We start from the raw sequence: 26,342 nt of genomic DNA, 5'->3' as shown, positions 1-26,342 counted from the left end.
GAATGTAGTTGGCTTCCTAATTGGGGATTTTATACAAGTGATGTTCTCAATTTTATTTCATTTTGGTGACTGTTTTCTCAGTGACTGAGGTTACTGAGCACTGTGATTTATCTAAGCCTCTTTTCCTCTCAGTGGTAGTGATGATGAAGATGTTGCACCATTATCAGCAAAGTTTGCTGATATCTACCCATTAAATAATTACGATGATGCAGAAGTGGTAGCCAACATGAATGGAATTCACAGTGAGCTAAATGGCGGAGATGAAAACATGGCACTGAAAGATGAGGTACAACACTTAGATGGTCTTTTATTTGACATTTGGATCTTGCTGCTGAAGAAAAGCTTGTCCTTCGCTCCTGTGTTAATTAATTTTATACAGTCTCCTCAGGTGAGCAGTACCAGCAGCAGTTCCTCAGAAGCAGACGATGAAGAAGCGGATGGCGAGAGTAGTGGTGAACCACCAGGGACTCAAAAGGAGGAAATGCCTTTAGGAAAAAGGGCATTAAGGAAAGATGAAGCAAAAATTGATAGTCCACCACCTTCTTACCCCAGTCAACAGGTATTGTAACCTATGAAGGAGAAAACTACAACCTTTTAGTAACTACAGAAATTTGGCTGTTTGAGTGATAATACATTTATATCTTCAACCTGAGTTGTATCTTTGAATGTATTATCAGCAGGTAGCTGTGATACCTAGAATATGTTTCAGTTGATTGTATGTTGTCCTAGGTAATATCCTGCCTTTTTTCACAGTCTGAAATATGTTAGTTCTATTGAAGAGGGAAATCTAGAGCAGAGAGAAAAATTCCCTTAACTTACTGGCCAGGCTTTCCCTAAATCTTAGAACTTCTTCCAGCTTTGTCAGCTAATCAGCCCTTACCACTACTGTTGCATGTACTGTTTTTCCATATACTTGAGAACTTGTGAAATATAAACATCCAATTCCATGTTTGTAGATAGTTGCTAGGTTAATCCACTAATGTTATCGAGGTTTCCTATTCCTGTCTGCCCTTGATCATTTGTATCAAAATTTTGCTTATTGTCTCTGATAGTAGGCATTCAAAATCTGGTATCAAACTGTTAATCTTGAGGGCATTCTGTGCATAACTAAGATGAAGATCCTCCATTAGTGCTTTTAATTAATATTATTTTCATAATGAAGGAATTCTGTGGATGCTCTGGATTTATTAATGGATGTATTCAAAAGCAAATTGTATTTATGATTATTAAGAAAAAGGACAGAGGGAACTGTCTGATTGTATTGTCAGGTATATTGATTGTATTTTATTTTGCACTTTCAGGCTGACCAAGGTCCAAATGCTTGTGAATGTCATGTTTGCAAACAAGAAGCTTCTGGTCTAACAGCCTCTGCACTTGCAACTGGACGCCTGCCTGCTGGCCATCAGTTTATGAATCCTGAAAAGCCTGCACATCCTGCACTTCATCTTTATCCTCATATCCATGGACATATACCATTGCATACAATTCCCCACCTTCCTCGTCCGCTTATCCATCCCACCTTGTATACAGCTTCCCCCTTTACACACAATAAGGTAAGCCTGCCAAGGTAGATGCCTCCTGATCCTAGGAAATTACTGTATACTGGTATAAATGAGCAGGTGACTGAGTATCAGTAAAGCTGTAAACATTGCTTTTGAAACTGTGGTCTGTTCAGACTCTGGTAGGAGTCCTTTTAGGGGGGTATAGTGAAGTGTAAGGAACAGGGTATATTCAGAACTGGCGAAAGGCTCGTACAACAGAGCTAAGAGTAGCTTTCATCAGGAAGACTGATCATTTCCTTGCTTTCATTAGAGGGAATTTAAAGTCAAATGAGTCTTGAATGGTGGGGAGAGTAATGAGACTTTAGTCAGTGTAATAGGACTAATTAAATCTTCATTTAATATATATTGGAGGTCAAAATTTAATATTCCATTTTGGCGATAATGTTCTGAGATTTTTAGTTCAAAATACTAGCACTTTTTTATTTTTAGACAATTAGGCATAGGAGTCTTTTAAATGATTTTTGTGCTTTGAGAGAACTTGGTTTTTTGCACATTCTGCAAAATTCTTTCAACTCAAAGCATGTAAGTAATGAAAGAGAGAGAAGTGCAGAGCAGGGATTTAGACCTAATACCTCCTTTTAGGAGTATGAATCAAAAATCAAGAATTAATATTGATATGGTGCCATTTCACGTATTTCATTTAGTTGATCTATGGGCCCTGCTGAAAGGGGCAAAGACTCTGGTTACTACGATGCATTCCTCTCACCCTCTTTTTTTTGAACCCGAGATCTTGTGGTTGCAAGGAGAGAAGATAACTCACTGCGATGACCACTAATTATTTCTTAACATTGCTATTAACACATAAACTTTGTTTGTCCAATCTTATTTTTGTCTCTTCCCTCTCTGTTGTGTTGTGCTGACATTCCTTAACAGCCCATAGCCTTTCTTCTGAAATCCCAAATTGTTGTCCCCCACCTTCTGCCATCCTTCCTGCACTCTTCCCCCTCCCTTTTTAGCAGTCTTCTCAAGCTGCCATCCATGTGATACTCTCATCTCTTCTGTCATTCTTTTCAAAAGATCTTTGCATAGGGAAACATCTGCCATGTATTTTTGAGGCTGCACCAGCAGCCCCATGTGGAGTGGCAAGCTGCTAGCACTGAGTGGCTTTGTTATACTGGCCTGATCTATTAGTTCTGGCACAGCACCTGAACCAGCTGGGCTCCGTGTGTTTTTGTTGTGTGGGAGCTGGAAAGACATATGTGGAAGCTGAAGCTTTAGGGAGCTTTCATATCCGAACAGCCAGATGAATTTGGCAGAACTGGTAGTAAAGGAGTGAATAAATTCTGCCAGATCAGGGCTTGGTTCATTGTATCATGGATAGGCTGTTCTGTCCCTGTGATGTTTCCTTGTGCCCATGTATGCAAGTTTTCTTTTATGGAGGATGCTTGAGCTGTGCTGACCTTTCAAATCAGTCAGATAATGAAAATATCTGGATTAAAAAAACAGGAGATGATGAGTTTTCTTCACTGCATTTAGGCATTAGTGTCTGAAACATACTCAGCTGATACTTTTAATATTTGTCTACATCTGTATAGCTTTTCATTGCATTAAATGTAGTGCAGAAACAGGATAGAGTCACTTCCCTTCGGGTTTTTTAAAGGTGGCAGTAATTGAACGTAATGCTTGCTCTGCTCAAGGTCTCTCAAGCCTGAGCAACAGCGTGCCTTCGTAAAAGAGGAAGAAGTATTTCTTTTGTTTTCAGTTGCTTTTTAGAACACAAGGTTGCACTCATTGCCTGTTAAGTTTTAAGTCAGGAGCCTGTTAATACTTCTAGATGAGAAAAGTAGACAAATATAACCAAGTTGAAAATGTTGCTTCTGGATAATAGTGTTTTATTTGTTATTCTGCTGTGCTTGTTTCCAATCCTAAAGTTTTAGTAATCCCTTTATCACAGCTGTTTTGTGTGTTAATGGTTGTCATGTCACAGAAGGTTGTTTTTAGCAGCTTGGGCTTTGGAAGGTAATAATTCCTATTAAGTTCTACATTGACATAAATACTTCGTTTAATGAAAATTGAGGATCCACCAATATATATTAACCCGAGTTTTTTTGGATAATGTGTTTTTTTTGTATTCATATGTTATTGAAATCTAAAGGAAATGTTTATGATTATTAAATACACACTTGTACATAAAATCTGTATAATACATTATCTGCTTTTAAAAATCGACAGAGTGATCTTTTTATCTTTCTGGGAAATAATGTTTATTACCCTCAGCTTTTTATAATGCCCTTCACAATTGAAACAATTTATGATTTGAATGTTGCTGTTGGAGTGACTGTGTAAGCAAACAGAATATCAATGAGGAAAATACTCTCTATTTTTGTAGGCATTACCGCCAGCTCCAGTTCAGAATCATTCAAACAAGCATCAAGTATTCAATGCATCTCTCCAAGATCATATTTATCCAAGCTGTTTTGGGAGCACTCCAGATTGGAATAGCTCTAAATTTATAAGTCTCTGGGGATCAGAGATGATGAATGACAAGAACTGGAATCCTGCTACGTTTTTGCCTGATACAATTCCTGGTGAGGTTTTGTTACTACTTGACACTGACTAGTTAAAATCCTTATGTTGTGCAGCGGAATGTGGCACTTATTTCCAGGAATGATAGGTTTCATCATCATGTTCTTAATAAGATGGGATTCTGGCAGGGATTTGCTGCCATTTCTGCTTGAGTGGGACTGAAAATTGAAAAATAAATTCTTACATCTTGGGAATAGGACTCTAAAGGCAAAAGAATAGCATAGCATTTTTCACCTGTACCCATTGTGGAAGTATTTCCATCCTAGAATGTTTAGGATTGCAAAAAAATTGGAATTGAGGGGAAACTTAAGTTGCTTTTAATCTTCTGCCACAATGATTGGCTTATTTTCTACAGAGCTGCAAGAGCACTGGTAATGTGGCACTGCGTTCTCCTCCTTAACCTTGCACAGAGATAAACCTCCTCCTTCCAATAAAGGCATACACCTAGGAAGAGATTAATTTAGGCCAGAAAGCTTTTGGAGATATTAATGGTTGAAGTGAAATAGGAGAGGTTAATAAATAGAGAAATGAGCATGTACTTATCTTTCTATTGACGTCATAGCAAAGAAGTAGAAAACTCTTCTAAAATGTAATTTGTATGAAAAAGGAAGCCTGGTTTTATGTTTGACTTTTTTGCAGAGTGTTTTGCTGTTTGCTTGTATCAAGCTACTAAAGTGATATTAAAAAGAAAAGACATGAAGGACCTCCTAGAAAACCTCACCAGTAGTATATCTCATCTATGTACAAACATGGTTAGGAGCACCTTTTCTGGGAGATGGTTAGTGGCAGGCTTCTGTCTGATCACAAAGGTGTTGCCACAGATAGCTGGAAGTGCCAATAATTAAAGATTTATCACATCACATTGATAGAAGAATATGCTATTTCTTCGTATGTTGCAATTGTTGCATGGCTAATCTGGACTTTGTTATTGGAGTAGTGAAGTATCCAAGTTTAATTTTTCAAATATAAAGGTATGTAGATCTGTAGCCTCTTTGCTACTTGTTAACACGTGGCAGGATTCTTGAAACTGTAACTTCAAGGTTATTGGTTTCTTCTTTGAGACCTAGTGCATCTTATTACAGCTGTATTCAGGGCAAGGGGTTGCTTGGCAGGAGAGGATCACTTGTCTGATCTGACCCAGCCAACATTAACAACATGTCCTTGTTGATCTCGTAGCATCACCTCTAAATTATTACGTTTAATTCTGAGTTCCATAAAGACAATTCTGTCATTCTGTGATGCTTAATTATTCTGTGTACTTCAATTGAAGGGAATGATATGTTAACGCCAGCACTCTCGGAAATAAGACCTGAAGCACTTCCTACCACATCTAGCAATGAAGGAACAGCAGTTACTGATGGCAAAGAGAAGAAAAATGCTGCAAAGAAGAAATGTCTGTACAATTTCCAGGATGCCTTTATGGAAGCTAACAAAGTTGTCATGGCAACCTCTTCTGCTACTTCTTCTGTCTCCTGCACAGCTACTACAGTGCAGTCGAGCAGCAACCAATTCAAAGTGTCATCCAAGAGACCTTCATCAATAGGTAAGGATTTGTAATTCACACTCTTATTAGTAACTGACTCCAGTACGTATAACTAATCAAAGTTCTGTGTATGTTTGTTGTAGTTTGCATCTTGATGATTGTCTTTAATGTGTGTTCTTAGTACTGTTGAGTTTTAGTCTCTGTACTCCTAGCTAGAAGAAATTTTTAGAACATCTTTAATATTAGGGTTTGGGACTCCCAGTAGACAGATGTGGAAATACTGCATAGATTTTAGAGAGGCTGAGAACATCCACCATCTTGAGTGACTGTTTTGAGTACTTAATTGGAGATTTAATTTCTTTCAGTTGTAATCAGTTTCTTTTTTTCCTCCAAACTTAGGTGAAGTGTTCCACAATATTAATAAAGAGGACCATAGACATTCTGCACCAGTTGCACCACGAAATAGTCCTACCAGTTTAGCATCACTTCCTGCACTGTCTCCTGCTGCACTGTCTCCAGCTTCTACACCCCATCTTCCAAACCTTGCTGCTCCTTCTTTTCCCAAAACTGCTGCAACAGCCCCTGGGTTTGTGGATCCCCATTCAGGTCTTTGTCCTACTACGGTTGTACCTCCAACTTCCACTACAGACAGCTCTGTAAGTGCCCCTCCAAGTGTCTGCAGGTAAGTCTGGCACCTCAGTGATGAAATCAAAGCTTCAGTGATTCTTATAGAGTTGTATCTGTTGTTCCAAAGCACATGCTGTCCCACTGTTCTGCTGGGCTCTGTAATGCTAACTCTCAGCAGACAACAGAAAATAGTACTTGAATTGCTCAGGCTGACTAGCCAGAATGTTTTAGCTAACTAGCAGCTACCTACTGTTAAGTGTAGTGTTTTCTCATACTCTTTTCCTAATTTGAACAGTATTTTTCCCTCTGTTTTGGCCACTAGTTTTTGATAAAACTCCTTTTCTGGGGGAGCTGGAAGGGTCAGTTTCTTGCTTCAGAAAGACGCATATACGTTTTGTAGATGTGAGAGGTGTTTGGTATTTTTACCTTTCTAACATGAACAAAGAAATAATAACACTAGATGAGATCTTTCTTTAAATTAAATACTTCTTTACAGTTAAAGCAAGATCACATCTGTCATTCAACCCTTCTGGGACCTTGATATGATGGGCACATAGTCATGCAGATCCCTTGGAGGGGCTAAGCTGCTATGTAACTGCTTATTGAAGAGTCCTGCTTTATTTGTTTTTTTTTCCCTCTAAAATTTAAGTGGCAAACAAAATAATAACAGCATCTTGTTTTTATCCAAGTTGAGAAAAAAATCTGTCTAGAACCAGGGAATTTTAGAAATAAGATGTAGTATGAAGAGAGCTGAGCAATACCCAAGTGATAAGGCAAGTGACAGTTTCAGAACCGTTCCATACTAAAACTAAAAATTTCTGACTGGAATTATTTTACCTGGTTTAAGACAAGGAAGAACAGTTTCACAACTCAATTTGTAGGCTGCTTATCTAGTGAGTCACCTACTGAGCTTTTCGTAAGTCACTTTACCATGCGTGATTTTTTTTCTTTCTGCTTGGTTTTGAGCATCTCTATTTGAAAGCCACTTCGTGAAGGCCTTAGAATTTGGTACATCACTGGAGACTGATATCCCAGTTTGAGAGTCATTGTTCCTGGTAGATGTACGTGTAACTGTATGCTTTTTTGTTTTGTTTTGTTTTTCTTTTAAAAGTTATTTCTATTATTATCCAGAGCTTTTCACCAACTTCTTCTTCATTTCACACAGTGATCCTGACTGTGAGGGCCATCGCTGCGAGAACAGTAACACTTACGATCATCAGCAGTATGACGGAGAGGAGAGCCAAGATGAAGATAGCTGTTCAGAGCATAGCTCAAGTACCTCAACATCCACAAACCAGAAGGAAGGAAAATACTGTGACTGTTGTTACTGTGAATTCTTCGGCCATGGCGGAGTAAGTTGTTGGATTTTCAATTTTATTTTGCTTTTTTTTTTTTTTTAATGTATTCGTTATCAGTTGCATGGATCTTATTAGACTGCAGCTAAGGGGGAGTTGTGTTGAAACTCAGTAGAAGAGATGAGTAGCAAAAGGAAGTTCAGTGCATGGGCAGAAAATGATTTTTCATTGAAATGAAAAATCGAAACAAGACCATTCGCTTGAAAGCAAATAAAAAAAAGGCTAAAAGGTTTAGCAAGCAATTGACTTGGATAATAGATACCATGTTTGACTGTGAAACTGCAAATGGGCATTCTGCCATGTAGATATCTTCAAAAGTATATGTGCTCATCTAGAGTAGTGTAATTATTTATGATGTGGTAAGTTCAAGTCAAAATGCACTTAATAGAAGATGATTTATAAAAAACATTCGTAGCAATTCTATCTATAGAAATCTCAGTTCTCAGAGTATTTTCTTTAACGTGATATTATAAAAAACAACTACCCTTAAAGAACTCAAGCAGTGTAAGTTTAAATTACGTTTTTATCAAAGGAAAATTCAAGTGATAACATTCTCTGTTTTTATTATTACAATCGATCTGCTTTACTGGAGCATTTTGATAAGTGCTGACTTACATCTAGAAGGTATTTGAAAGAAATTAAATATTAAAGGTTATGCAAAATCTTTTATGTTCTTTATTTTATTACTAAGAGATTTGGTTGGAGCATCTTGAAGTTCATTTTGTACCTTTACATAGCTAGCAATTCTCATAATCAATTCATTTTCACAAGTGAAATGCTCAAAGCTACTTAAAGGTGCCACATGACGATTTTTCTTAACTTGAAATTGTATTTCATTGCTGGCCTTGTTTTACTTGAATGTGTATACTCTGGTTTTAATAGTCAGGTCACAAATGGACTTTGAGTCTCTGGCATTTTTTTATTTTGTATTTGAAGTAAAATTTGGGGCATGTATTTGGTTAGCAGCTATTTCATCTTAAAAGTCTGAAGTGAATTTAAAGGCCCTGCCCTATGGCTGAAAGGGACAAGGAGGGGATCCCATTTCTTGCTGCACTTTCCCACCATGCCCGTGTTTCATCTGTCTTTGACAGCTGTCCAACTGCACAGTAAGCTGTTCAATGTGCTGAAGTGGCAGAGCGCTACAGGATTATTTAGAAGTTAGTAATAGGCTTTGTTTTGCTGGTGTAGTGAGTTGAACTAGTGTTGCCCCAAATAGATGGACAGGCATTCTTGGTGCAGAGTAATCAATCTGAAGGCCAATGTAGCACAAACTCTGGCAGAGACTTGGTGGAAAATGACAACAGTAACAGATGTCTGCTTTTTCAAATCTTCAAATGTGGCACACCGAACACAGGAAAATATGAAAGTCTCTTCTGTGTTGTTAAAGGTCTTTGTCTTCTCACTTGTGTACTCCTCTGTAAAACTAGTCATTCTTCCAGTTGCAGAGTAGAGTTCACAAGCTAGCAACAAGCCTGGTAGGTCTGTTGGCTGTTAAATACACCTTCAGGTACGCCTACAAACAACATGGAATTTGGTGCTCCTGTATGAACCCTTATTTATTTATTTTTTAAGGTCTTTTACACTTTCAAAATCTTGAAAGTGTTAGGTCAGTGAAACTTCTGTGTTTAGTCACTAAATATTTCCCTGATTTCCTTTAGCCACCAGCTGCACCAACCAGTAGAAATTACGCAGAGATGCGAGAAAAACTTCGTTTACGTCTGACCAAAAGGAAGGAGGAGCAGCCCAAGAAGCCGGATCAGATCTCTGAAAGGGAAAGTGTTGTTGACCATCGAAAGGTGGAAGACTTGCTACAGTTCATAAACAGCTCTGAAACCAAACCAGTTAGCAGTTCTCGGGCAGCCAAGAGAGCAAGACATAAGCAAAGAAAAGTAAGATATGAATGTGTTTATCCTAACACCTCGTATCCTTTTAATCTGAAAGCATGTTTTGTGCCCGCCCTGTGAGTACACCCATGTGTGCTCACTTGATAATAATGGCCTAATAGTTTTCTTTGTCATGTGTGATATTCTGCCTGTTTGCTTATGTGAAGCTAGCTTACTAGCTTACTTTTCCTGATGCTATCTTAGAAGTTACTTAGACTAGGAAGATTTCTCACAGTGTTGCTGTCACGTTCTTAGTTTCAAGTCATCTTTATGTAGGAATTTCCCACACAGTTATTTTTAAGTTTCAGAAGTAAAAATCTGATTGCTGTATTGAATGGGCATTTTAGAAGTGCAGAAAATTAGGAAATTAGTGTTTCTTTATGGAATGATGGTTATGATGGATGACTGTAGGAAGACAAAAAACATGAGATCAATGCTTTCATGAAAGTGGAAAAGTCATGTTTTGATATTTGTAGCAAGATTGCATTGGGCATCTTGAAAGAGGTTGAGAACCATGCTGCGTGGTGACATGAAGGGCTATCCTAAGTTAGATCAAACTGTGAAGCTGCAAAGGAGTGGGGAATAAAAAATAAAATAGGTCACTTAAAAATGAAAATTGTTAAAACATTTAAAGCAAAAAAAAAAATTACCTTCAAAATTTAACAAGGAAATTGTTTTTAGAAAAAAATATCTGTTGAGTGTACAGTGGAAAATGATTTTTCTACGTTGAACAAAAAGAAAAATCGCTTTTCTTATTGCAATTTAATTTTCAACCTTAAGAATGAAGTTTAAATTGCAGTGAGATTGGTTGCTGAATGTTTACTTATTCTGATTATCTTGTTATGCGACTTCACAGTAAATATTTTGTGCTTGTGATTAGTTTGTTGGCACTAAGTCTGCATGCTATAAAGCTTCTGTAGGTTCGGAAGACCTGGTGCTCACATAAGAGGTTGATGTCATGCAAAAAGCCCCTTCTGTAACTGTGGAAAAGGAATCCTGTATATATGCTTTAAAATCTGTGAGAAGAGTGTATTAATGAGATTGTTCTCAGTGTATAGTTTTCATTTTGCTTATCATACAACATTAATATTCCATAAAGTTTCAAGAACTTGCAGTAATAGTTGGTAAAAGTCCTTTATATATTTGTTGTACATAGTTATGAACTTACAGCTAACAAAATGTTACCATCCTTAGTGTACTTAAGAGCCTTTAATGCATCTTTGATGTGCTTGGTTTTTTGTTTTGAGTTGTTTTTAATAACTGCAGCAAGAGAACAAATAAGTGATGCAACGTATGATACAAGGTTCAGTTACCTCAGTAATACACAAATAGATGAGAGAATCATTCATTTTCCACGTTTTTTGTTATTATAGAAATTCTTTGTATGAAGTTAAGCTTAGCAGGAGCAAAGAGCAGATGAACAGTTGATTCTGTCAATGCTCAGATGCATTACAGAAATTCCAAAAGGATTTTAATGTAATTTAAAAGGCAGGGTTTTTTTACAGTTTTTTATTTACTGCTGCATGCTCATTGATCAAATAAGTTGGTTATGCTAGCATTGAGACTTAAAATGTTCATGCAGAAAACTAATAGTGATAGCTAAAAATCTGATTTCCAAAACCAGTAATCTAATTGATACTTTGTAGCTTGAAGAAAAGGCTCGACTTGAAGCAGAAGCCAGGGAAAGGGAGCATCACCAGTTGCTTGAAGAGCAGAGGCGGCGAGAGGAGGAAGAGGAAGAGAGGCTGAAGCAAGAACTACAGCGGCTTCAGGAACTTCAGCAGTTGAGGGCTGTAAAGAAAAAGAAGAAAGAGCGAACAAGTAAAGACTGTCAGAAGGTGGATGTGCTTACTCAAAACTGCCAGGCAGCAAAGGAATCTGTCCCAAATGAACCCGAAGACATTCAGAATGGTACACTTGAGCAATCAGAAAAGATAGAAACCTCCTCTGGTTCACTGTCGAGACACGTGAATCACACGGAACAGAGGCCGCTGTCAGAGACGGGCTGTGAACCATCCAATGCTGTGAACACTAGAGACTCAAAACTGCTTTATCAGAAAGAGGGAAGTGTAAAGCAGCATGAACCCCTCTCATTTCTGCTTGATATTATGCATCAACATAAAGAAGGAAACAACAAACAGAAACTAAAGCAAATAAACAAACCATGTGCTGAACAAGTGAAAAAGCCTGTTGAGTCCTCCAAAGCAGCTGAGGTTCAGAATAAAACCAGAAACCAAATAGAATCCAAAGCAAAAGCAGCAGAGCTCCCAACACTTGCAGAACCTAAAAAAGAAGAGAAGAAATTAAACAACAACAACAAAAAACAGTTGAACCACGTAAAGGAAGAGAAAGCACCCATCACAAGTGAATCCCCTTCACCTAGTGAACAGCAGCAAAATAATAAGCTAATACTTGCAGATTCTCCTCAACCGAAAGGCAAGAGCAAGAAAAACAAGAAGAAAAAAGGGGACAAAGTCAACAATTCCATTGGTAAGAAAAATGAAGCTTGTTCATTTCCTTCTTTACTGTTATTACTGAAGTCTAGATGTTTAAAATCTTTAGTCAATCTGGTAATGTAAAACAAATCTTAACAACAAAAACCCAGAGAAATTGGTGTCAGGAAAATCTCAAGTCAGTGCAAATATAACTTCAGTTTGTTTTCAGGGTGCTCGCTGGTGATGCACAATCAGAAGATAACATTTCCTTTTAGGATATGTTTATATACTTCTAGTGAAGAGATGTAAAAGGTGTTAAATCTTGAATATGATAGCATATGCCACTGTCTTTGTAGGGTTTTGTCAGTAAAGAAAGCCAATCTTATCTGCAAAGCATGTATTTCTTAAGAAGTATTCTGTATATTGAAGTAGCATGCTAAATTCCAGTTTGAACTTATTTAAAAGCAAGGATGTACCTCATACAGAAATGTATTTAGTCTAAAACTGATCTCAAGAAGAAATTAATGAATTCTGCAGTCAAAGAATGACCGTTCCTACATTTTCTTTACTTGGTGGTAATAATTATTTTCATAGATTATTTACATCAACAGGTGTAGTAAACTAGTTTACTATTTTTTACTTGCCAATGTGAAAACTTAGTGGAATTTGCTTAATTCATTATATTGTTTTCTGTGTGAACATCAGTTTGTACTAGGTTATGCACCTGATAATAATAATAGAAACATAGAATTCTGAGTTCACTCAAACAAGTTGCACTGACATAATTTTTTTCCCATTGCATTTTTTCTTTTTGTCTCCTGTGAACTTATAAGGCTATTACCAAAGCTGATGAACACATTCATTGCTACAGATTTGCTTTGGCAGTGTGCTAATCTATCTGCTGGTTTGTGCCATTGATGTGTTCCTGAGTGAGCTTGGTCCCTCCTGGGGCTGGTCAGGGCAGCTTTGTGGTACAGAAATGTGCTCGGAGCACACAGCTGAGCAGCAGCAGTGCACAAGTGGAGTGTTTGCTAGAATAACTTAATATTGCAGTTCACACTGCTGTGCTGCTTGGTAAGCATGTAACAGCTCAATCCTCCAGTGGCAGTCTGTGCAGGAACACAGCACTGAATGTTTTTCTCCTATACTTCAGTTCTTCTGAATACTATGTTGTCCTGTGGTTTTGCTTTGTTTTTTTTAATTTACAGAGAGCAGTGTATTCCAGTCACTGAAGTAAGATGAAACTCCAATCTTTTCTAGTTTAGAGACATTTGAAGGAAACTTCTGCATAGGGGTGGGTGGTTTACTATAGGAGGAATTTAGGTCACTTCTTGCATCCTTTCCTCTCTCTGTGTATTTATATATACACACAGACACATTTTTTTCTGCTATTAAAACAAGTATACTTAACAATTCCTGAAAACCGGTGCTCAAATGTAGGAAACATAGGGGCATGAGTCTGATTTTATAAAGAAAAAATTGTGTGACTCTGGATCTGGGCTGGGGAGGCACTTGGAGTGGTTCTGACTTCAGAACCAGAAGAAAGATGCTGTGATATGCAATTTTATTTTATTTTTTGCTATAATTTCCTAAAGATACTGGGTTGACAGACAAACTAGCAAAAGGCACAAAAGGTGAGCTGTGGGAAAATATACAGGTATAGTAGAACTGAGGTAACAAATACTTTGTTTTCAGATGAAACATAAAGCCAGAGAACATCGCTTCTGATGCAGTCTTGGTTTCTTGGAGAAATAGGCTGGCAGAGTATTCTGACTCCCCTTTTTAAAGAGGCTGGGATATAGGGATACAGGGCTTTCAGGTTCTCCAGAAATAAGTTGCAAGGCAAAGAAATGTAATTTTTGAGCTGTCGGGAAAGTCTTTAGGGAAAAGTTCTCTGCTGTCATAGTTCCAAGGGTTCTGGAAAGGTGTGATATGTAGTAGGTGCTCTCAGTTGTGTCTTTGAGTCTCGCTGTCTTTGGAATGTGTTCTGAATCTGTCTCAGAAATGGGAATAGTGCAGAATACAAAGGGAGACTTTGAGGAGAAAATTCTTAACCTGGTTTCTACTGTAAATTACATTTTTTGAAGTATTTGTGATAGAAAGTACAAGAAAAAGAAATGGCTGGAGCAGTTTAATATGCCAATAGTTACAATAGCTGACACTTGGATTTTTTGACCATGTCAAAATATTAGAAGAATGTTTAAAAAAGAATCTTAATTGCAAATAGCATGACTTGCACACACAGCCTATAACGTCCCAGAGGGGGTACTACAGTTCTTCAAAACCAGAATTTTTTAATTTTTTTCTTTAGAAATACATTTTTTTCAGCCTTTCTAAAGCTGCCTTTCTAGTAGCAAGGCCATCGAATTTCAGGCAATCAAGCACGATTCATTTCCTATCTGATTCATCACATTCTTCATGTAATTTGACATTTCTCATGTGTATTCCAGGTTTTTGGCGTCTTTTACAATCCATGTGATCAGTAAATTACTGTTAATTTGTCTCATCCTTGTTTCAAACGTATCTCCTTTAAAGACTGATTGGAGATAGTAGTGTGAGATTAGTAACTCGTTTTCAATTACAATTTTGTATTAATTCAGCCTAAATATGAATAATCACTCATCTACAAAGCTCAGACAGTTCTCAAACAAAAAAAAAAATCATTTAATCCAGCTTCTTCCTTTCTCTTTTCCCCTTTTCCCATGGAAGCTAATGTAGTGTAATCCTTTTCCCTTTGTAGATGATGTTTTTCTACCCAAAGACATTGATCTAGACAGTGTGGAAATGGATGAAACAGAGCGAGAAGTGGAGTACTTTAAAAGGTAAAGTGCTGTAATTCCTGCACGTAAAGCTGTTATTGTTCTTCATGACCAAATCCTAGGATCATCTCTCTGTCCCTCAAGTTCTCAACAAGATTTTCAGAATATCCCCAACTTTTTTTTTCTATAAGCAAAATCTGAATATTTCTTTTATTGTCCACATGGAAAAGACATGGACAAAGTACTTTCTCTTTGTTTGTTTTTTTAAAGTAAATATGATAAATACTATGTAATGTTTTCTGAACTTACGTACTTCTGGCAGTCTGTGTGACTGGGAAGTAATACACAAATGAATCATGCAAAAGACATGTGCTTGTCTGTGCTGGATATTATTTCTGTACAAAATTCATGTGTTATTTAAATCAATGTTATAGTGTATTAAAGTTGAAATATCCAGAAATACATACTCACTATTCTTAAATATGACCAACTTGTGCCAGCTAACAGATTTAGTTATTTAGATTGCAGTTTTATAGTTGAAACATGACATATATTAAGTACTGCTAGTGAAGAAATGTATTATTTTTGTGTAAAATTATGGCTGAAATTCATACAAGAGTTTGCCATACATGATTCCAGATGAACAGTTATAATATGGTACAGTTATGAGTTTTAATCAATTCAATGATAGAATCTGTTTAACTTTCATCTGCTAGGAAGTATGTGTATCTGTCCTGTTTTTTGTATACCTGATTAGAAGAGGTGCATGGAATGCCCTGATAAATGCTGCCCTAGCTAAATACCATGAAGACACCTTTAATATATGTCATCTAATAATTTCCAGCATAATCAACAGCAGTCTAGCAACATTGCTTGTTATCCATGCAGTAAGCTCCGCAGGAATTCATCTTCTTTAGTGATAGTTTATTAATTTATCATCCTTTCTTCTTGCTTTGGAGTAGAGTGACAGATAGATTATTGCACCCTGACTTCAAATTCAGTTTTGCAACCTGCTTCTAACTTTGGCATGGAAAGAACAGAAGAAATCTACTTCTGAACGTCCACTGTACCATTCTGATTTCTCTCCTTCTCTCTACTCCCCTTATTTGCTTTTCAGTTCTTACAGAAACCATGCAGCCTTCCATAGAGGGGTTTTACATAGGAGTTACCTTGATGCTGTCATGGAACTTTCAGGCTAAACAAGCCACACCAGCCCTCAATAAATGACTTGAGCATGAATTAACTGTCCCTGAAATGCCTGTTTCTTAGTGCATGCCAGCCTTTTTTCCAAGAGTCCTTCCCTAAGTGTGCATTGTGCCCAGTGATTTTTCTGTGCTGAAGATTCTTTGTGGAAAGAATGTGTGTAGACTTTGTGCTATTACAAACATCCGTTCCCCAAATCTTTGTTTCAAATGCAACTTTGCTAAAGACACACTGGTGTGAAGAAAGAGCACCATTCTATGCCCTTGGCACTTCTGCTTTATAAATTACCTACTATTTATTCTTATTGTTACAAGGGTTTTGGTAAATGCAGTCATGTCTGCTCTGGTTTTAGTTGATACTCAGCAAGCTTCTGTGCTGATAAATATGTGCTATTCTTTGCTTCTTTTCCCAGTTGTTCTTGGCAATACAGTGATGTTTAAAGTTACTGATCTACATGGTTAATGGGCAAGTCATTTTTTTTTAATATGATTCTTCTAAGAAGTTTTGCCCTTCTGAATGGAAACTGCCCTTCAAAAAAGGGATGCCATCAGTGGGTTTTTTCTTTTTTTTCTTTTTTTTTTTAATTTTGTTTAAGTATATTGGTTTCACTTGATCAATTTATTTTATTTTATTTTTTTCAGATTCTGCTTGGATTCTGCCAGACAGACAAGGCAGAGACTTTCCATCAACTGGTCCAATTTTAGCTTGAAAAAAACCACCTTTGCTGCACACTGAAATGACACAAGATGGGGAGGGAATCCTGCAGGAATCAATGAACGACGACTCCACTTACCTGTCCTGCTGTGCTGAGAGCTTATCTGGTCTTGAGCCAGTGCTGCCTTGCCTTGTCCCCAGTGCTGTGTGGATCTGCACTGAACCCTTTGGCCTGATAATTCTTGCGGACTGAAAAATTGCCACTTTCTACCTGAATTTGTTAGCTTGTGTGCTTGTAGTCTGTGAGTGAGACTTACTTGATTGTAGCTGTATGCCGTTGGAGATGAAACAATAGCTCTTTTCCATCTCCTTCTGAATGCCTTGGCCTCAAAGACTTTAAATTGCTTAGGCTTGGGTGGAGGCCAAAATACTAGTTTGCATCATCTGCAGTGGCTCCTGTCACTTCTGCATCTAGCTATGTTTTGTCATTCTGACTCCTGACAGAGGAATGGACCTAGTCAGTTGTGCTTTCATCTGCTCCAAAATTCTCCTGACATGACTTCATGAAAAAGAGGCTCTTACGGGACAAGTATTTCCTCAGTTCTTTCACAATCTACTGTTTAAGAGTGTACAAGTTACGCTATTTGTGTTTTGATTTTTTTTTTCCTGACTTGTAGCCAGCTTGTGTAAGAATACTTGCAGAATGAGAAAATTTAAAAAAAGAACAGTACTCACACTATCGAATCTGTTATAGAGTGTATAATTGTATTAACACTGAAGCCTAACTGGCTACTTTTTTAACATATTGTTAAGTAATATTAAAATCATGTCTTTCTTTTTGAAAGATGGAATACATTAGTATGGCAGAAGACCTGTGTCTTGCTTTTTTCTACTTGGGTGGGGTGAGGGAAGAAACAAACGTACTTGGATTGAAAGTGATGTTCCAAACTGAATCTAACCTATCAGAATTGGTCAGTGAGTGCTACTTAATGCTAGCATGTTTCTCTAGGAACGTTTGTTTTCCACCTCACGTGGTGGTAAAACCTTTCTGCTAGTGCAACAAAGATTCCTGCTGAATGCTGGAGTTGTTTGTGAATTCTGTGAATTAATATAATGCTTCTATTTTAATAGATACTTTCAGAAATGAAATAATACAAATATTTCCAATGTAATATTAGGGTAGAAACAAATTAGGTGGGCTCATTGTTACTGTTGTGTAAGTATTTAACAATTTAGTGGTGTTTTACAGGTTGCATAGTCTTGGTCTGTGTAAAGACAATGCACTTAGAAACATTTCTCTGATACTCTATGGTAATTAGAATAGAGCTACGATTCAGTTGGATGACCATATTTACCCAAATTATAAGGCCAGTCTTCCATTTTTATTTCCCTTACATAAAATTTATTTTCTTTACAGAAAATAAAACTTCCATTCAGTATATATTTGAAAGGACAATGCAGTTTCAGAGTTCATTAGTTTCCTTTTCCAGAACCATTCCCATGCTTGTTGTTTTTTTTTTTAATTCTACTTGCTAACATATTTTGTGATACAGCTGCTAGGCTTGAGACTACTTTTCAAGATACAGTACAACTACACTTGGCTTGAGACTTGAGAACATTGAATGAATTGCTGCTTCCATTTTCCCTTTAAGGCCAAAATGTAGCAGGAGGATTGGCTTGGCTACAAACCACTGAGATATACCTACCATTTCGTATCCGTCTTCTGCCAGACCTGGAGTTCCTGTCCTAGATTCTGCTGCTCATCCAGAATATAGTTACTCAGTTTACATGCAGCCATTGTAGGTAAATGAGATCTAAGTCTTCTCGTGTAGAGGAGGGGATGGTACAATACCTGTTATCAAAATACTGACCTGGGGCTTAAAGGGGAAGAAGAAAGTAATATTATAGCCTCAATTTTTTGATGGAGTATCATAACATATTATGGAGTAACTTAACATTTTTATTTACCTGTGCAGGAGGAATACCATCTCAGACCTAAAAACTACTATCTATACCATTGAGCTTTTGCTGTCTCTGCAAATACTGTATACTGTTCAAAATACCTGCCTCAATCACTGGAGAAGAGTGGGCTTTGCTCTTCCTTGAGACCATTGAGACTTGCATCTGTTGCATCCTGAATTAAGTCTTAGTTACATAAGGGTTTAAATGCTTATAATATGGCACAGTGGCTGTGAAAAATGCTATTAAAACTCCCAAAGCTGGATGTCTTAGAAGTCTTTGCAGGCTTTCTGAGTTCTAAACTGCAACACAAGGTGGCAGTGTATGTCGTCACTGGTACCTTCTATGTCTGATCTAAAATTGGGGCACAGAGTGGAGCAGTGAGTTGATGTCACGTGACCAAACGGTGGTGCAGATTCTATCTTTTCTAGATTAGGAAAGCTTTGAAGAATACTGAGTTATTTTTAATGGTGCTATTAGTTTCTACTAATAAACTGAGAAGAAAATGTAGTCTTTATTCTTTGTTAACAAAGATGTTATGAGTAATACATGATTATGACATGCTTTTCTTTATTTTTAAATTCTCAATTAGGAGAACAGAAGGACTTCTTGGGGAGTCCTAGGGAATATGTGTCTGCATTAATTATCTTTTTCAAATACACTTACCTGAAGCTTCATCGTGTGTTATCAGTATAACTGATGTGATTGCATGCAGTGCACAGAAAGCACGACGTTGAAATCTGAATGGATCTGTTGTTGTTGCACCTTGATGAGAACTTGCAGGCAAGTCATGTTTTTCTCAGTTCTTAATTAAGTGAAGATAAGTGCAGAGTGGTCTGGGAGGCACGAGATTTTAAAGTAATAAACTCAGTTCTATGAGTTTAGTGGCCTTGGGCAAATGAGCTAATTACTGCCTCTGTACTCATTAAATGGTTTTAATAAGGATTTGCTGAATTATGAGTGTGTTTATCTAGTGCCCAAGTAGTGATGTGAAATCTATTGAAATCCAACACTAAAACCTTTAATTGGATGCAGAAATGCTGTGTGACTTCAGATGCGTTAAATCCAGATACAGTAAGTACGCTCAGATATAACTTTGAGTAGAAGAGACCTCTATAAATACATTATAATTGAGTGAATTTCTCACTGTTGCTCTTTTCTGGGGTAACTTGTTCAAAGGAAGATGTCTTCTCTCTTTTCTGTTTTTCCAACTGAACCAAGAAATTATACCAGACCTCTGGCATCATTTCTATTCCTCACATCTGTGTGTTCAGTTTCAGCTTTGCTGCAGCTTTTAGCTGTATTGTTGGGCCTCCTTCAGCTCAGTGCTTAGAGGCATGGAAGAAGGTACCTGTTGATGCACTCAGAATCTGCGTGAGGTGATGAAACATGCATCAGGTAAAGCTTCGTTTTTCCTGTAACTGTACTGTCCAGAAGAAATGTTCTGCTTACAAAGGTGAGAGTTACAAATGGGATTTTCACATGGATCGTGTCCAATTTCTGCCTTGTGGTATATAGAAATTGTAAAACAAAAAGAGAGAATGTATATATTGATCATCTACTCACAGTTTTCCCCAGTGGTATTTTTGTAAACCTTCTACCAATCTGAATGTATTTTTTTTTAATCAGAAATGGGTAATAATATTATGTCATTAGCTGTCTTTTATGCAGAATCACTAGGAGAGCAGTTGGCATGAAATCTGGGTCTGTAACGTAAATATTCATTGCAGTACTACTGTGTGACAGAAGTACAGCAATCCACAAATCTGCATAGATGCAACATAGCGTGAGAGAGCAACTTGACAGTTCTCTAGAAATCATCAGACTAACTTCTGATAAGCACGTGGTAATCTTGTGTCAACACTTGCCTTCATTTTCTTCACCAGTTTTCCTGAAAGCTGAACAGAGAACTCAAGCCAACATCTCATTGACAGGCCCTAATAGCCAAAAAATGGTCACCTCAGATATGTTAACTGGCAAAGAATGTATAGGAACCTAACATTTTTGCTACAAAATATTTATATCCAGCTTGACGACATTATAAAAAGAAGCAGTATGCAGTTGTGGGACCTGTAGAGAAAAAAAGATGCATATACTATGCATACTACACACTAAAATTAATAAAATACTATAGTGATGAACTCATGTGATTATCTGCGACTTACGTTATGTGAACTAGTACGCATTCCACATGAAGTATGTCACAGCTTATACAAGTCTGATTTTTTGAGAGAAAGATGTCTAGACTTGCTTTCCAGTTTTGGTTTCCTTTAAGCAGACCATTGACTCAAGTTAGCACAGCAGTTTGGGATGGCAGTCTTGTTCATGCAAGAAGCAAGATGTTGTCTGAGGTTCCTTTTTTCTTATGATTAAAGTACAGGATTTAAATCCAGGGCTCTGGAGTGGCAAGTTGGGGTGCTGAATTCATCAGACCAGATAAGTGTATTGCTGCCTGCTGTTGCTTTGACAGATTGCATGCTGCAAACCACTCATCTGCATCAACTTACTGGAGAATGATTTTGTGTTAACTGGCAATGCCTAATCAGCAAAGTGCCTTTCTTTCAAGAAAAGAAAGGGGGGGGGGGGTGTCAAGTAACTTAGAATCAGCTTTTTGAACATATAAGCCTTATCTCACACACCCTGTATTCAAGACATTTTACAACATTTTTGTCCATTTGTTGCTTGACCATAAACTGGATTCTACACTGCAGCTAAGAGCGGTTAAGTTGAGTTTTTCTGTTTTTTGTTTTCTTGTTTTGTTTTGTTTTTTTCCCCACAGAATCAGATTCACAGGTTGGCTGAGAGTAGTTGGGACCTCTGGGTCCCTCTGGTCTAACTCCTGCCTCCAGCAGGGCCACCCCGAGCAGGGTGCCCAAGCCCGTGCCCAGGCAGCTTTTGAAGCTCTTCTAGAAGGAAACCCCACAAACTCTTTGGGTCCTTGTGCCAGCTCTTCCCTACCTGCATAGTAAAGAAGCATTTCCTGATGTTCAGATAGATCCTTCAGTGTTCCAGTTTATTCTGTCTGCCTCTTGTCCTGGCACTGGACACAATTGAGAAGAGCATGGTTCTGCCATCCCTTCAGGTATCTGTAGGCAGTGATAAGTTAAGGGCAAATAAGAAATAGACAATTTCTAAGAGAAACAGTTCCTTTTGGAACGACTTCAACAGACTAGTGGGGGAAGACAAATTTTATATATCATTTCATCACCTTATTCACTTACTTACGTTGATTTTATCAGGGTATAACTTCTTTGCTACAGTGAGTGAATTCTCATAACTGCATGTGAGACTACAGCTCTGTGTCCTGCTGACTGTGAAAGATGTGGTAGCTTGAACTGTTTCTTGAAAGTGGGAGTAGCAGTACTCTTGCCTTCCTCTATTCTGTTATACAATGTCATATTTTATATTTCTTAATTGAGTTTACTCTTACTTTCTATAGCAGCCTGCAGATAAAGTCCTTGCCTCCTGGTTAGCAAGGGAACAGGCTCTTCTATTTGAAAAGCATAATGGAAACACAGCTTGCTGTCGTTCATCTTATATGCAGCTTCTACTTGCATCTTTCTTTGTCATCCATCTTACAGGCTTTAAAAGGTACTCTTCCTTTCTGACACTCTGAGGGCATATCTGAAAAATCCATTTAAAGAACTGGTGAACCTTTCAATAATGTAACTGGGTTGTATGTTACTTGCCCAAGCCATTTGTGGTCTACAGTGAAACCGTTTCAGTCATTCATTCTGCCTGCTGCCTTTGAGCCCATGTCATTTACATTGTTCATACTTTGCATATTTCACCAGGTGGGGAAAATTTCTGAATGCTTTTCTGTGGAAAAGCTTATTCTTTCAGTACACCATGAGTTACGTTCCTTGAGTGAGAGGTATTTTCATTGTGTAAAATTGAGTATTGACTGTATGTTTTCAAAAAGAAAATAAATCTGGGAGTTCTTGTTGTTTCTGTGCAATCCTGTGAGAAGCTGGCCTAATGTTTATAAGTATAGAGAGGGGGTGAGAACAGAATTAAGGCAAAAAGCTTGTCTGTTATGTAATGCTCCTTATCTGAGCTGTAAAGTGTTTAACACCTGGCATAGCAATTTGTCAAACAACCTGCAAGAAGAAGCTTTGAATACATCACTTACCTGTTTAGGATTGTATTTTACTGAATATTTATTGGTAAGTGGATACAAAAGCATTATTGGTAGTTGTAATATAATGCACATGTAAAGTTGCAAGAAGTTTCAGATGTTACTGAAATTCTCTGATGAGCAGCTGGGGTTGTAATACTACACGGGTGTTGAAAAAGTGAGAAAATGAGAATTAAGCAGATCAGTGTAATGATTGAGTGGTATGAGAAATAATTCTCAAGCAACATCAGAAGCAAATTATTTCTTAATTGCAGTTCAAATACCACCAGTGGTGATCATTACAGAAATGAATTTTCTGAAACCCTTTTTTAACCCCCCTGTAAGCAGTGGGTAATCAAAATGTGCCACAGTGGAGTTAATGGAGAGAGTTAGCATCTTCTTACTTGGTCTGAGTTTTCAGTCTCTTTGTCGGTCTCTTGCTTTTGTTACTGGTAGCTGGTATGTTGTTTTGTTTTGTTTTTTACATCAGTCTATGCTTGTGCAATAGGAATGTCATTTCTGCATGCTTAGGAACATCTTAGGCATAGAAACTTTGGGGTCTTGGATGGATTAGGCATGGAAAGAGATGTCCTAGTTCAAGATGTTGCCAAAATGGTGTATGGAAGTAGACTAAACACAGAAGTCTTAGAATGAAGTCATTACCCATATAAAGGTATGTTTGTCTCTCAGTGTCTTTTAAATAATCTGGTATAGGGATTGGCCTGCTAGCCAATTCCCTTTTCCCATACCAGCAACCTGTGAGCATGTGAAGTTAGGAGTTAAAGACTGTGGGAGCTGGAGCCCAAGTGCAGTGTTAGATGGTAATCTCCAGACTTGGCTGAGTGATTCTGCTTACTGCTTAGTGTCTTGTTTAAACAAACAAAAACACTTACGTTTCTAAACTGGGAGATTATAATCTATACCTGAGATTTGTTTTTTTATGGCAGTTGACATTCTTCACAATATTTAACTCCTGGCAACACAGATTCACCCAAACAAAAGTACCCCAGTGAGGAAATAGTGCAGCTGGTTGAGAAATTGTGGAAGTAATGGTGTTTTGAAATGACCGAGGAGGAGAAAAACAGAAGCCTAATGCTTTTTGGGTATGATCTGGAATGCCTCTGTGTGTTAGATTGCAGGAGATAATGCAACATAAATGAGAAAAGCATGCATGTTACCTATTTCAATTACATGTATGAAAGTTAACGTTCTCATTCATTGTGTGATGAAATGGTCTAACAGGCCTGTGGTCTTAACATATTCAAAACGTTATCTTTGAGTTTAAACGTGGCACAGAGATGTTGAGTTCAGATCCTACTTCCTCTTTATGTTTTTCTGCCTGTGGTAACATTTTGTAGGCATAGACTTTATAAAACCCATTATTCCATGACTATATTCAACAAATGTTGTGCACAGCCCAACTTAATTGTATCTTCTGTGAGAACCAAAATGAGGTAGCTGTGAGTAAATGAAGAAGGGGGAAAAAAGGTATTTTAAAAATATTTCTAAAATACATACTAAAGGTTTTTTTTTTTTTCCATCATGAACTCTTTAGTGGTTCCTTTTTTTTCCTGCATTGTAGCTTGCTTTATAGAGCATGTAGAAGTTTTTAAGTGCGAGTTTTTTATGACTTACAGCTATTTGAAGAGGTTGCTTTATTCTGTTGGAGAAGAAATTTAATCCACTTACTTTCTGAACTAGCTTTTGCTTCAAATTTCTGACAGTATTTCTCATTTATTGCTAACCCCTGTAATTCAGTAGCTAATCATCAAACTGAGATTTGGCCTTTCGTTATGATAATTACTAATGAATAGCTGGATTGTATTTAAAATGATTGTATTTAAAACTGACACTAATTTCCCAGACCAGTGTACAACTGGAATAGCTGGGGCAGGAAAGAGGTGAGGCACTTCCTTCCTTCTTGCAGAAGAAGCAGGGTGCAAAGGGGAAAATGGCTTTGCCCAAGTTGCTATGGGAGAATTTGAAACACTTGGACATCAAAACCAGTTCTCCAGAAGCCTGTGGCCATGACTGGATTACAAACCTGACTTACATTGTGAGAGCTTTTATGGGTCTAGATTTAAAAACTTTTAAAGGAAAAGAAAGGTGATTTTGCACAGTGTAAAGCCTTTGAGTTTTTGGCTTCATGGTGTTCTGTGTACTGAATGTTCTGTTCTTTTGTGCAATTTCAACCACCACATCCCAAGCTGTCTCAACAGTTGTTCCTTCTTGCTTTTAACAAACCCTGTGACTGAGGTTCTCTGAAAATAGTTATGAAGAAATTAGGTTGTGTAAGCAATAATGTGTTGTGGAGACTTTGTGACAGTAGAACTTATGAATTAGTACTATGTTTTCTAGTTTCTTTCAGTGAAACTCTTATCTCATGTGTGTCTGTAAGGCTGCCATTATGGCATAGTCCTTCTTATTGTGTGTGGACAGATGCTTGGCTAAAACGAGATGAAGCAACCTCTACTAGTCAGACCATGTTGTGATTAAGCTTGATAGGGTCAAAATGAAGTAAAATTCCTAGATAAAGGGGAGAGAATCTGGGTTCTTTTCAGCTCATTAGTTTCAAGCATAGTAAAAGCATTTCTTGTTCTGCAGGAGGTAGTCAGTGAGGTACATAGGAACTGTTGATTTCCTGATCTTCTGTCATCTCATAAACATTTTAATAAAGTGGGAAGTAACTCAAAGCTGTGACCAGGGAGTAATCCAGACACTTAGTGCTTTGTTTTTCTATGTATCTTTCACATCCTGCTCCTAATTTGTAATAATTTTGTCCTTACCACATCAGGGAGTCAGGTTGATCTCGTTGCAGTTTTCCCTGTCACCACGTTTTCTTGAGGGAGTAGGAGCTGTGAAGTGATCTAAAATCTACATATCACTATTCTACATGGAAAGATGTGTTGATCATTATTAAATAGCTCTTCTATGTCCCTGAAGGATTTTTATTCTTTAGAGCACAGAATTGGAGGTATGGGGGAAATTTTCATCTGTTAGGTGTCTTGCAAATTTTTAGTAGCATCTGTTAGGTGAGGTGCTAGGAGCATTAAAGGCTAATCAATGGTGTGGGTTGTGTTCTGGGGTCTGCATAGACTTATCTGCTACAGTATCACCATCCTATATATGAAAAAATTATGACTTAAATCTTGAATGCTCTGGAGGTTATGTTCTGTTCTTCCCCTAGGATGAGTTGCTGGAATACTTTTGCTCCCTTTTAGTAGCATTCTGGCAGTCCCTGGTTGTAAGAGCTGACCTGGAAGGGAAATGCTTTGCCTGTAATGAGAGTGGTGTGGCCTGTACCGAAGTTCATCTGCTCTGCACCCAAGTGAGCTTCCTGTTTCTGTTCACTGTCATCTTCTGCTGTCTGTCACTGCCAGCAGTAGATGCTTTTTCATGACTAGAGATCAGTGTCAGGACAATTCAAAAATTCATCCAGTTTTTAAATATCTTCAGTTTCTTTGTCCCTGTTATCCCATGCATTGTGTCTCATTGCACATATCTCAAAGGGCAGGTAAGAGCAAGATGAGCTCTTTGAGCAGAGCATAGCAGCTGTGCTCTGGTGGGGGCAGGAAAATGACTGGAATGTCCATTCAAAAAATAAAAATAGCACCAATGCAGTTTGCTTTTCCTGCCCAAGTATTTGGGACTGTCAACTGGTCATCAGAAAGAATACTGTACATTCTGCCTGGCTCTACAAGGCAGGAGAGTTGGGAGAAACCAGAAGACAAAAGTAGCTTTATGAGTTTGGCTGGAATTCTAATTGTATTCTCTCTGTG

General features: G+C 37.7%; 1 protein-coding gene across 1 annotated transcript in view; it reads left to right on the top strand.

The window, feature by feature from the left end:
* Nucleotides 1-17,356, top strand: part of FAM193A (family with sequence similarity 193 member A) — a 73,297-nt gene extending 55,941 nt beyond the window's left edge. The window contains exons 12-22 of the mRNA XM_065735847.1: nucleotides 133-286; nucleotides 380-559; nucleotides 1,302-1,553; nucleotides 3,892-4,090; nucleotides 5,359-5,631; nucleotides 5,971-6,253; nucleotides 7,364-7,550; nucleotides 9,212-9,442; nucleotides 11,083-11,926; nucleotides 14,612-14,693; nucleotides 16,475-17,356. Coding sequence (XP_065591919.1) covers nucleotides 133-286; nucleotides 380-559; nucleotides 1,302-1,553; nucleotides 3,892-4,090; nucleotides 5,359-5,631; nucleotides 5,971-6,253; nucleotides 7,364-7,550; nucleotides 9,212-9,442; nucleotides 11,083-11,926; nucleotides 14,612-14,693; nucleotides 16,475-16,568 — 2,779 coding nt within the window. The 3' untranslated portion in view covers nucleotides 16,569-17,356. The remainder of the gene's footprint in view (nucleotides 1-132; nucleotides 287-379; nucleotides 560-1,301; nucleotides 1,554-3,891; nucleotides 4,091-5,358; nucleotides 5,632-5,970; nucleotides 6,254-7,363; nucleotides 7,551-9,211; nucleotides 9,443-11,082; nucleotides 11,927-14,611; nucleotides 14,694-16,474) is intronic.
* The last annotated feature ends 8,986 nt before the right edge of the window (nucleotides 17,357-26,342 follow it).

Source organism: Cyrtonyx montezumae, unplaced genomic scaffold (genome assembly GCF_038088225.1).
Source record: "Cyrtonyx montezumae isolate F1298 unplaced genomic scaffold, pur_monq_1.0 scaffold_2, whole genome shotgun sequence".
Taxonomy (NCBI): Eukaryota; Metazoa; Chordata; class Aves; order Galliformes; family Odontophoridae; genus Cyrtonyx; species Cyrtonyx montezumae.
The sequence above is the reverse complement of the archived record's forward strand: the minus strand, read 5'-3'. Positions and strand labels throughout refer to the sequence as shown.